This window comes from Sorex araneus, chromosome 1, assembly GCF_027595985.1.
Source record: "Sorex araneus isolate mSorAra2 chromosome 1, mSorAra2.pri, whole genome shotgun sequence".
NCBI lineage: Eukaryota > Metazoa > Chordata > Mammalia > Eulipotyphla > Soricidae > Sorex > Sorex araneus.
This window is the reverse complement of record NC_073302.1, coordinates 67,593,718-67,606,821: the sequence shown is the minus strand read 5'-3', so window position 1 is coordinate 67,606,821 and position 13,104 is coordinate 67,593,718. Positions and strand designations below refer to the sequence as shown.

The window sequence follows — 13,104 nt, the reverse complement described above, 5'->3', positions numbered from 1 at the left end:
GTAGACAGAGTACCAATCTTATTGGCATTAGACACACAAAACTAAGCTGGAGAGATAGTACAGCGGATAGGGTGTCTGTCTTGCATGCAGCCAACAGGTGTTCAGTCCCTGGAATTCTATATAGTTCCCCAAGCACCGCCAGAAATAATTCCTGAGTGCAGAGACAGGAGTAACCCCTGAGCATTGCCAGGTATAACCCCCCAAAAAATCACAAAAAAACTAGACATATGGAACTTTTCGATAGACCATATGCTTAGACATGAAATAAGAAATCAATAACTTATGGGGATTGAGATAATATCCATTTATCCTTTTATTAAAAACCATAATGTTATAAAATTAAAGCCCAAATTCCAAAAGAAAATCAGGGGATGGGGATGTGGTTCAGTGGTAAAGTATATGCCTTGCATGCAAAAGACGTGTTTTCAATCTCCAGTGCCACACACAGAGAAAGTAATAATAATAATAATAATCAGAAACCCTCAAACATATGGAGATTAGATAATATGCTTCTTAGCAACCACTGGTCAATAAGGAAATTAAAGCAGAAATTTCAAAACATGGATATACATCAAGTGAAAATAGAAGTTATTAGAATCCATGGGATACAACAGATGTGGAATCAAAAAGAATGCTAATGGTGATAAGGGCTTTCAGAGAAAAACAAGAAAACTCACAAACATGTAAGGAATTACATAACCTTACAGCTAACAGAACTAGAAAAGCAAACATAACCAATATTAGAATTATGAGTTTTCAAAAAGATAAAATCAAAACATTTAGCTAAGTTTACAAAAAAGAGAGAAAATTCTAATAAACAGATTTATAAGTGGAAAAATTACAACAGATATGAAAATGCAAAAGATTATAAATTCTATTATGAACAGCTATACTCCAATAAATAACCTAGAAGAAATTAATAAATTTGGGAGCTGGAGCAATAGTTCAGTGGGCAGGGCATTTGCCTTGCATGCAGCTGACCCAGATTTGATCCCCAGCACCCCATATGGTCCACTGAGTAGGCCAAGAGTGATCCCTGAATGCACAGTTAGGAGTAATCCTTGAGTATCACTAAGTGTGACGCAAAGACTAAAACGAAAGAAATTCATAAATTTGGCAGCCAAAGGATAGTATAGCAGTAGGGCCCATCCCTAGGATGTGCTCACCTGGTTTGATTTCCAGCACCACATAATCCCCCACACACACATCGACACTGCTGGATATGCCCTGGAAGCCCCTAACACTGATTGGGTGGTAATAATAATAATAATAACAGTAACACTGTAGCACTGTCCTCTCCTTGTTCATCTATTTATTCGAGTGGACACTAGTAACATCTCCACTGTGAGACTTGTTGTTACTGTTTTGGGCATATCAAATATGCCACAGGTAGCTTGCCAGGCTTTGCCTCGCGGGCAGGATACTCTTGGTAGCTTGTCGGGCTCTCAGAGAGGGTCGGAGGAATCGAACCTCCGATTTTAAATTTAAATTTAAATTTAACTATATATAAAATTTAAATTTAACAATATATAAAATTTTAGGTAAATACGACTTACCAAAACTGAAACATGAGATGGAAATCAACCATCACAAGTATGGAGATTGAGTAATAATACAAACAACATCCGCCCACTCCTCCACTGCAAATGCTCTTACCAGTGAATTCTGCCAAACCTTTAGGGAAGAACTTAAACCTATTCTCCTCGGAGTTATATATTTTATGAAGTCAACATTATCCAGAAACTAAAACCAGACAAGGACATCATACCCAAAATAGAAAACTACAGATTAATATCCCTGAAGAACCTAGATAGAGCAACTGTTTAACAAAACACTGCATACTGAATTCAACAATCCATCAAAAGGTTCATACATCATTACCAAGTGTAGTTTATTTCAGGCATGCAAGGATGATTCAACATAGACCAATTAGACTCTATCAATAAAATAAATGACAAAAAATTCCTAAGGTAACATCAATAGATAAGTAAAAGAATATGACACAATTCATCAAAATCACTTTTCAAGATTAAAAACTCTCATAGGCCAGGGTTGTGGCTTAAATGACAGAACATATGCCTTGCGTGTGAGGCACTGGATTCTGTCCCTGGCATGTAATGGCCCTGTAGTCCTTGAGCACTGCCAGATGAGGCTTTAAACACACCTCCAACCCCAGAATACAGATGTGCCCCCCCAATGATAAAGATCACAACAAAAGGGCAGAGACAAAATGGGAATAGTAAGAATTTAGTGAAGCCAGAAGAGGTAGCTGGGCTTGCATTCTTAAGATCCCAAGTTTGAATTCTAACATCTCACACTGTAAAGTGTGGTTCTGGTAGTCCCCAGCACCACTGGGCCCACACATTGAACAGTCCCAGCCCGTACAGCCAGGGGGAGTATCACTGGGAGTGACCCCCAAGTCCCTTATGTACTGGGAAGGCCCCCTTAAAAAGAGAAACAGATTTCAATATAAATTATTGCATATATTAATATATACAATATATGAGAATATATTGTATAGAGCATAAGTTCATAAAGTACAAACTCACAACAAATATAAAACCCAACAGGAAGCTAAAGTTTTTTCTTAAATATCAGGAAGATATAAGGCCTGTCCATGATCATCACTTCTATTTGATTTTGTATTAGTGGTCTTAGTCAAAACAATTAGACAAGAAGAAATAAAAGAAATCCAGATTGGGTGTGAAGTGAAACTACCCTTATTTGCGAAAGATATGCTAAAATACAAATAGAAAGTGCCAAAGACCTCTCTGAAAAACTATTAGAAAAGATGAGCACACCAAAGAGATTGGTTACAAAATCAATATAAAAATTGATTTTTATTATAAAAAGTTATAATCAGTATAATTATATATATATAATCATTATATATATACTAATAATGAAGTGATCTCTGAGCCTAGAGCTGGGAGAAAGCCCTGAGCACCAAAAGGTATGGTCCAAAACACAAAACAAAAAAAAATAAAATTTAATAAATATAAGACATAAAATAAAATGTTGAGCAAGAGAAAGACATTTTGTGTTCCTAGATGAGGAGAAGTAATATGGTCAAAATGTACATTTTATCAAAAGCAATAAGCAGATTTAATGCAGTACAAATTAAAATTCCAATCATGTGTTTTAAGGAAACAGCACAAAAACTACTAAGGTATATATGGAATCATAAAGGACTTCAAGTAGCTATGGAAATCCTGAGAAAGAAAAAGAAAAAGAAAAATGAGGCGACATGTTATCTCACTCCAAACTATTAAGTTACCTGACTTGAAATTATATACAGAGCAACAAAATTCAAACTGTGCAATACTGAAATAAGAAGAGACACAGGGATCGGCGGAAACTGAAATCCCAGAAACAAACCTGCATACTTATCAGTGTTTATAATAATCTAAGGCCAGTCAATGGAGAAGTAAGTTTTTACAACTAAGTTTTACAACTAAGTTATAGGTATACCTGCACAAACACTGCAAAACGATAAAGCTGTATCTAATCCTGGATACAAAAGTAAACCCAAAATAAAGACCTCAATTATGATTTTTAACAAAAAGGTACACAGAAGACAGCATAGGTAAAATATTTCAAGAACTTAACATTAGAGATATTTGGGTGCAGCAAAAGAAATGAAAGATAAACACTTGGGACTTCGTTAAACTGAAAAGTTTTTGAACAGAAAAATAAGATATAAAGAGAATGCAAAGCCAGCTAATTGAATGGGGACAAGATACTTGCTTTGCATTCATCAGGTGACGGAAAAATTATCCAACAATAACAAATAACCCTATTTTAAAAATTTAAACAGACACTCATGAGGATACACAGAAAGCATAAGAAAAAAATACAACCACTGATCACCAAACAAAGCAAATTAACAATAAATGGAGGAAATAAAGAAAAAAGGGACTCTTCAACACTGTTGGTGGGAATATAAATCAATGCAACCTTTCTGAACCTCCATCAGGATGCGAAGGATAGGGGCTAGAGAGATGTTACAGAGCTTAAGGTGCTATGCATGAAGGCAGTCAACCCACGTTTGATCCTCAGCACCTGATACGTTCCCCCAGCACTGCCAGGAGTGATACCATATGAGCACAGGGCCATAATAAGCCGTGAGTACTGCTATGTATAATGCAAATACCACAAAAGAAAACAAGGATAAAGAAAAAGCTATGTATGTTCTAGCAACACCACTTTTGAATGAAAACTAAAAACCTCACATAAAACACAAAAAGCTATATTCATTTTAATATATTATTATTTACAATAGCCAAAATATGTCACCAACAAGTGCCCTTCAGTAGACAACTGGATAAAGAAAATGTGGTACATGTGCACAGTGGAAAATTATTCTGCTAAAAAAAAAAAGATGAAATTTTTATGTTCGCAATAAAATGCAAGTAGCACTGTAGCACTGCACTGTTGTCCCATTGTTCATCGATTTGCTCAAGCAGGCACCAATAAAGTCTCCATTGTGAGACTTGTTACTGTTTTTGGCATATAAAATACGCCACGGGTAGCTCGCCAGGCTCTGCTGTGAAAATGTAAGTAACTTGAGGAAATTATATGAAGCCAAAAACCAAAAGAAAAATGGTAAGTACTGGATAATTAATTATACATGCAGAATAATATTGATGAATATAAAATATCATATATAAAATTGATGGACAGAGAAAACAAAATACAGAAAACAGGGCTGCAGTACACTTGTATAGTACATGTCTCACATGTATGTGGTCCCTGGATTCAATCCTGGCACCAAGAAAGAACAAGAAAAGTAAAAGACAAACCTGTGGATACTGATAACAAAACTAAGGTTATCTGAGAAGGGACTAGAGTAAAGAAAATAAAGTATCGAGACATGAATATTGAAATGTATTTAGTTTGAAGTGATTGTGGGTAGAAAGGGGAGATAAAAGGGCCAAGTGAGAAAAAAAAGATGAAAATGCCAAGTACACAAACGAAAGTAAGGCCATTTACACATCACTATTCAGATCTCAGATAGTCATTGATTAAAATGGAATATAAGGATGGGAAATGGCTCAAAGAAGCAACGTGCATGTTTTGTATGTGGGAGGATTAAGCTTCATTCTCAGAACAGCATGGTCCCCTCACCCCCCACCCCAGGCACTCCTGGAAACCCACTCACCCAACCATGCACAGGGAATACCCCAAAACAAACAACAAAATCAAAAAATTTACATGGTAATATAAAAAGATAACAATGCATTGAATTTTGTGACCGAATAACAATGGATAAATTAACAATCTTTTCATTTAAAATAATTTTTCTATGGATATATAGTTACCCACAAACATGATTAAAATCTGATGTCTACAATGCTTCAATTGGTCTTATTTCTTCGATTCAACTTTTATATCAAAGTTTACACTGTTCATTTGCCACATTTCAAATTTTCACTCTCCCTCAGAATTACATGGAAAGACTCTTGCCAGTACATTCTTTGGACTCTTAATAAACTTTTATCCCATTGACTGCCTATAATTCAAGGCTGCATCTGAGTAGGCTCCTCAAAAAGATACCCTTTCCCTTTTGATTAAAAGATTAACCAATCTGGGTTAGAGATGCCATGGCTGAGTCATCCCAAGCATGCCTGGTCTCTGACTGAGATCTCTGGAGCCTTTTCAGGACAGGGGTGGGAAGACCCAACCCCACCCACACATGACTTCTCTGGCACACAAATGGCCCAGCTCCACAACTAATCTCAGAGATGCCAAACTGCCCAATCATCCCAGCTCCACAGCTCCTATGTATACAGACATGGATGTGACGTCTCCAAATTCCATAGTACTGACAGCCCAGTAGGAGCAAAGCAAATAAGATGATAAAGTTGCATTGAAGCCTAAAGCTCAAAGAGTGAAAATAGTAACACGGAAGGCTCAGCTCGCACCAAACATTTCTGTATATCCTCAAACAATGATCTTAGTAACACTATTTTGAGATATCTGTCATAACAAGCAATATGAAGTTAATTCAAGCCTGCCACAGGGGCAGGCTTGAGGAGGTTGGGTGGGAAACTGGAAATTTGGTGTTGGAATGCCAAATGCCTGAAACAAATGCATTATGAACAACTTTAAAAAATAAAGTTTCGGGACCCTCTGCACCTAAAGACTTTGATTCCTAAGACCTAACACATTTGGGCATCCAGCGCAGCTTCTTACAGCAATGCACTGGGACTGTGAACTAGGCTACAACTCTGTGCTGCCCGGGGTGGATCTTTCCTCCCCACCCTGTCTTCCTGCACGGAAAATGGCAGCGGCAGCAACATCCACATGGCCAGAGCCATCTTCTAAGACTCCTAACCCAGAGGTATACAATTTTCACACTTGGGGCTCCTAGGTAATCATGGGAAGTGGGTGTAACCGGCACGCCCTCGGCCCAGATAAATTCGGAGCTGCTGAGAGTGAAACGGACCCTCTGTGCCTAAAGACTTTGATTCCAGAGCCTTCTTACAGCAATGCACTAGGACTGTGAGCTGAGCTATGCAATTTCTGGCAGAATTTTCCCTGGACTTTATACAGAAATCCAAAACCGCACGGTAGCATCCGCTCGACTTAACATCTATAACTGTCAGTAATGTGAAACGGTTCCTTTTTAACAGGTCTGACTTGGGGGGGAAACTCCAAATAATAACAGTGAGTTTTTGTTGAAATATTGAAGGTTATTAAAGTAGCAGCCACTTCTCTGGACTGTGAACTAAGCAACAGCCCCACGCCGGCCGAGAAGAGGAAATATCCCTCTTTCCCGGTTGTTTCCCATTTTCAGGGAGAAACGCGGCGTGGCATCCACCATACTATGAGGCGTGAAAAGGGGGATGAGGGGGAAAAAAGGAAAAGGAAAAGTTAAAAAAAAAGAGTTATGTACTTGGAGCAGTGGGGCTACATATCTCTTCATTCTCAGCAATGGAAAACTAATTATCAAATGCTTCTTTGGTAGTAGGGCTGTCTTTCTTGGGGGGAAACTCCAACAATAGTGAGTTTTGTGTTGAAATATGGAACGTAATCAAGGTAAAGAGAAAATGAAATGAAATTCATCAGTTATACAGTTGGGGGGGGCGGGGACAGGGGTATACTGGGGGTTTTGGTGGTGGAATATGGGCACTGGTGAAGGGATGGGTGTTTGAATATTGTATAACTGAGACATAAACCTGAAAACTTTGTAACTTTCCACATAGTTCAATAAAATTTTTTTTAAAAAAATAAATAAATAATAATTTTGAAAAAGTTTCGAACATTAAAAAAATAATAACCAATTTGGGAATTTCACACCTACCACACCTATAAAACATAAAAAGCTAATTTAAAAATAAATTTTAAAAATAAAAATAAATAAATAAATTACTGGGACCAAGATATAATACTGGGGTTAAGGCGCTTGCCTTCATGCAGCCAAGCCCAGCTCGATCCACAGCAGCTTTGGCACCAATGGGACTGGCCCCGGAGCACAGAGCCAGGAGTACCCCCCAAGCACCACCAGATGTGACTCCCAAACCCTAAATCAATAATAAACTATAATTAAGAGCTTTCTGCAGTTACACACAAAAACAAAAAAGAAAATTTAAAGGGAAACAGGGAGGGTTAAAACCAGCTTTAACTTTATGGATAATAACCAGAATTCTAAAAGATGAAATACACTAACCTGAGCAATGAAGCTGTATTACAATAAAAAACCACTTATAATTCTAGTAAAATTATGCTGGGGTAGGGGGTGGGGGGTAATGTTTCCAAGCAATTCTCAGGGCATCCAGGTAGACTATTCTGTGCAAGTCTGACCATTCAATGTGTAGGCCTGATGGTGCAGTGCTACTCAGGTCCAGGGGTACTGAGGGTCACCCCTAGAGGTGCTTAGAGGGGAAGGAAAGGGAATGGGGGGCGGCATGTGGTACCAGAGATTGAACACAGGGCCTCAGCGCGCAAGGCATGCTCTCCAGGCCCCATTTCTATTTCCTTTAAAATCTCCTTGAAAAGCCTATTCATAACCCAAATCAGCCACACCTTCATTTTCAATGAGCTGGAAATTTGTTTAAGCAACTATAAAGTACAAAAGGTCTGAGCAGCCTGGAAATAAGAGTTTTCATACATATGCCAAGAGAAAGGGTTGTAGAGAATTAGCCAAGGGCCTGCCAAGATTGCTTTTAGCATTGTTATATAATAAAACTTTTCTTTAAAAAACTTTTGATCGAAAAATGAAACTAGGAAGATGACAAAAGAGTGATTACAGTGAGCAGGGATGATCTGTGGTTACTCAGGATTTATTACTGTTCACCTGCTGTATTTCCTTATGACATCAGATGATGGTTTTAAACCTTAGCTATTAAGTAATCATGGGTTATAAAACATAACAACCTCATGAAATGATAGCTGGAGAGTAAAATAATGTATTTTATTTATAGAAATTTCACACTACCCAATTTATTTGAAGGAAACACAGATGCTGTCAAATGTTCATATAAATGTATAATCCCAACAGTATTTATTACACTAAAGAATAATGAAGAATGTGGATGACCAAAAATAGAAAAGCTTTTAAACATTGTATAACCTAGATGGAATTAAGTATCAATTTAAGACTGTTTAACAATGTGTGAACATGCCCACAAAAGTGGGGAAAAGGTATACATCCAGTCATTTAGAATAGAACAATTCTGCAACTACATTTAAAAGCAACAGAGAAAAAGAGGAAGGAGGGGAAAAGCACATTAGGAAAAGCACCATGGCACAAGAGATAGTACAGTAGGAAGGGCCCTTGGCTTGCATGTGGTGGGTGTTCATTTGTTCCCAGGTCCCATATATGGTCCCCTGAGCACTGCCAGGAGTGATCCCTCAGCATAGAACACATAGCAGGGACTAAGCCCTGAGCACTGCTGGGTGTGTCTCCCTCAAAAAACAAAACAAAACAAAAATTCCTCAGCACAGTTCATGAACAAAATGCCCAGCTGTTTGAGACCCGCTGGGCCACAAAACCAACCAAGTGCATGACCCCTGAGTATCTCAGAAAGAACCTCAAAGGGTAGGGAGGAGGGAAAAATAAGTAAATATAATTTGGACTTAAGGTGCTTGCCTTGCATTTCTGTCACCACTTAGGTGCCCTGAGCACAGAGCCAGTTGTAAGCCCTGAGCAAAGCTGGGGGTGACCCCACAGGAAACAAAAACAGGATAAACAAAGAACTTTGTTTCTTACTTTTAAAGTTTCCTTAATTAGCTTTGTATTTTGGTCTTAATATGCTTTCACAAATTAATGTATCCTTAGCACTATGCTGAAGCTGTCTACTAAGCAAAAAAAAAAAACTTTCTATTTTTTTTTTTTAGATAAAACTCCCATAAAAATTCTTTACTCCATTCCATTTTGGAAAACCTTACCTCAACAGGACGCAGGACTACTGACTTTTTATTGTCACCTAACTATTTCAATATGTTGTGTCAAGAACAAAATAGTCAAGCCATTTAACTCTTTGGAAAACTTTGCCTTTAAAATATTTTTATGATTTTCTTAAAGATCAAATTTAGAAAGGAAAAATTAAAGGAGTAATTGCCAAGACTAAGTTTTGAATCAAACAACTCCAAGAGACAAAAACATTTAAGTGATTGGTTCTTCCTTTCACTTAAATGTTAACTGTAATGAATCAGTTACAACAAAAACCCACCTAGAAATAACCTCCCAGTCCAGCAGGGGCTGTAGCTTAGTGATATAGAGCACAGGCCTTGGATTTAACTTAACAACCCCTGTTAAAAAAAAACCCTCCATTTCCATCAATAGGGATTGCTTAAATAAATAAGAGTAGATTCAGCAAATAGATAATTATACAAATCTTAAGAGAATGAACTGAATTTCCATATTTTCATGTGACATAATATAATTATGTATATAAAAATGTGACATAAAATGAAATGCACTAGCACAAAAGACTGTCACTGTATCACTTGACAGTGCTCATCCCAATTTGCTCAAGCGAGCACCATTAACGTCTTCATTGTGAGACTTGTTACTGTTTTTGGCAGCACAAAAGACATAGTATGAAATTCCTTTATATAATATTAGGAATATGCAGACATATGTATATAACTACTCACTTCTAAAGGAAACAGAAGATACTGTGCAGAATGAGACTGAAGCAGAGAGATAGTGTTTGTCATTTTCTGTACTCTTGTCTTGCTTTCCATCTAATTTTTTACTCCAGTGCAAGCATTACTTTTATAATTTTCAAAAGAAGTTTCAAAATGGGTTCTGCTTTTAGAAACTAGAGGTGAACACTTTTGAGGTTAAATTTTTTTTTTTCTCCTGTTGACTTTCAAAAAAAAAAATCTTTCTTAACATATAATTTACTTAACACAAACTTCCCTCGCTAGAAAGTGAGGTTTGTTCACTAGCTTTTGTGCTGAGTTCGGAGAATTTTTTTTTAGGACTGAGAAACAAAACAATCTTTCAGATGACCATGCACAAGAATTGCTTTCATGTTTTAGGCAATCTCTAGGGGGGAGCAAAGATCTAAGCCAAAATTTTCTAGCTGCATATTCGGCTTTCAGAGTATGGGGGAAAGGTCAGAGCCAGAAAAATCACTGTATAAACAGCACCCCCCACCAAAAAAAAAAAAAAAAGATTGATAAAAGAAAGATCGAGCAAGCCTTAGCAGGTCAAATGTCAGCTTTCCACAGGGGAAAGGGCAAGCGGAGAAGCCGAAGCTTGATGGACCCTTTTGAAGACCTCCCAGAGGGCAGAACTTGCCCCCCGAAGCCGAGTTTTCTTCCGATCTCTGAACTTCGAACCTGTCCCCCTCTCCGACCTTTCCCCACGCCCTCGCCCGACGCCGCCCGCGGAGGCCGAAGGTTGTGGGGCGCAGCCTCTCGGGGTCCGGGCGGCGATTGGGGGATGCTGCGCCGCATCCCGAGCCCCGCACCCCTCCGACCGCATCCCGCACCGCGGGCGCCCGCGCCCGGCCATCCCGGGGCGGGGGAGGGGGTCCCTGGTTCCCACCTGTGCCCCGAAGCATGTTGTCCCGCAGCAGATCCCCGCTGGAGAGGTGCTTCAGCTCGAAGTGCTTGGTGATGCGCGAGGACACGGTGCCCTTCCCCGAGCCGGGGGCCCCCATGATCACGGCGCGCAGCAGCCGCGCCGACGCCCCCATGGCTGCAGGCACAGGCCGCGGCGGCGAGACCGGGGGCTCGGGCCTGGCGCACCCCGCGCTCGGCGGCCTCGCAGTGGCCCGGCGGGCAGCGCGACACACACACACTCGGCCGTCACCGCGCCCGGGCGCTCCCGGAAGTGAGCGACGGTCACCGCGGCCGCCCCGCCCGCGCCCGCCCGCCCGCCCGCGGCGCCGCCCCTCGGCGACCTGGGCCGCCGCCTCCCCCGCGCCGGGCCCGGCCCTCCCCGCGCCGCGCCGGGCCCGACCCATCCGCGTGCCCTCGGCGACACGGCGCCGGCCAACCTTCCCCGCTCGGCCGCCCCCCGCGTCCGCATCCCCGCGCCGAGGGACCCCCCCTGCTCTCCTCGGCGACCCCGCACGCCTCCACTCCCTTCGCTCTGCCCGCGCCCCGTCTCTGCCCCGTCCTGCCCCAGTAGGGTACACGGCGCCCGGCGCTCAGCACACTTGGCTAACCCTAGCGGCCCCACATCGCCCCTAGACCACCGGTGGACACTGTTTCCCACCCTGGAACTCCCGCTAGGCCTTGTCCAGTCCAGCCCAGAAGTAACCCCTTTCCGTGGCCCGCCCCAGGCCGATGAGCAATTCCTGCGACTCCTCCCGCACCAACCTGCACCACTCCCAGGAGCCTCCCCTGCTCGCACCTGTCTTACCTGGGTCCCCAAAGCTCCCCCACTTCCCCACGCTCCCGCCGGTTCTGTCCTCCCCTTCCTTTGCCTTCTCTCCTCCCTCTCGTCGTCGCAGTGGGAGACACCCCCCTCCTTCCTAATTTCCCTGAGATGCGTCTCACTGCGCCCCCCTCCCCGACCCCACCCTCTGCCACGTCCCATGAAGTTCTGCTTCAGAGTAGCTGTTGTGTCTCAAGAGTGTGAAAGTTCTGGCATCTCCTCAGGCTCCCTCATTTGCCTTCAGAAAGACCTTACTTCTATTAGAAACGGACTCAGCCTATTCTGTGCAAAAAACCTCATCTAAGGGGATTCCTGGAGAAACCATGGTGAATATATTTTTTAATTAGTGTAGATTATATGGTTACAATAGTGTTCATGATTTAAGTTTGACGTACATAGTAACTGCACTTTCACCACCACCAAATTGTCCACCGCTGTCCTATGTCAAGTCCAGTCATTTCCATTTCTTTCAATCTCTTCCCTCCACGGCTTGGTAATCTCAGTTTTGTAATCCAAGAAGACAAAATTTGTTCCTTGGACTTAAAGTCTAAGCGAGGAGTATAAAGTATTAACAAGAAAATTAATGAAAAAAATTGTTTGAGATAGTGCTATGAACAAAACTAAATAAACGCGTGAAGATACGGAGGGAGGCTGTTTCAGATAGAGGCATCGTTTACCATGAAATGGGATTTGCACTAAGAAAGTGAAGGGAGAATAGCCCAAGGTTTCTCCAGGAATCCACTTAGATGAGTTTTTTGCACAGAATAGGCTGAGTCTGATTCTAATAGAATTAAAGTCTTTCTGAAGGCAAATGAAGGAGCTTGAGAAGAGTGGCCTAAAATGGAGTGCTTGGCATGTTCATATTAGGACACCTGTTTTATCTGTAAAATGGTCTTGAAAGATAATATGAATATGTATAAAATACATGCCAATTACAGAGTATGTGTTCAATAAAGGCTATCATTTATTATCATTCTTTGTTCTAGAACACTAAACTACTGCAGAAAAAAGCTCTGTAAAAAGGAACACAATACTTGTCCTATTCCTCAGAGATTCCTAAGTGCTTCCAAATTATTTTGGATTTCAAAGACAGAAACTATTTCAGAGAGGGATGACGCAGGAAAACTTGTTCCCTGGTGAATCTGAGCTGGGTGAATGGGATAAAACAGCACAATACCTAGAAGTACACTTAATAGCTCATATATCCATGACTTAACTGAAAAAAAATTACACATTACAATTATGTAGTTAAAAAAAGGTCA

The 13,104-nt window shown here is 40.9% G+C and overlaps 1 protein-coding gene across 1 annotated transcript in view; it reads right to left on the bottom strand.

Moving 5' to 3' along the window:
• Positions 1-11,320, bottom strand: part of AK3 (adenylate kinase 3) — a 31,227-nt gene extending 19,907 nt beyond the window's left edge. The window contains exon 1 of the mRNA XM_004600136.2: positions 11,006-11,320. Within this exon, the coding sequence (XP_004600193.1) occupies positions 11,006-11,156 (151 nt within the window). The 5' untranslated portion in view covers positions 11,157-11,320. The remainder of the gene's footprint in view (positions 1-11,005) is intronic.
• Between the last annotated feature and the right edge of the window lie 1,784 nt (positions 11,321-13,104).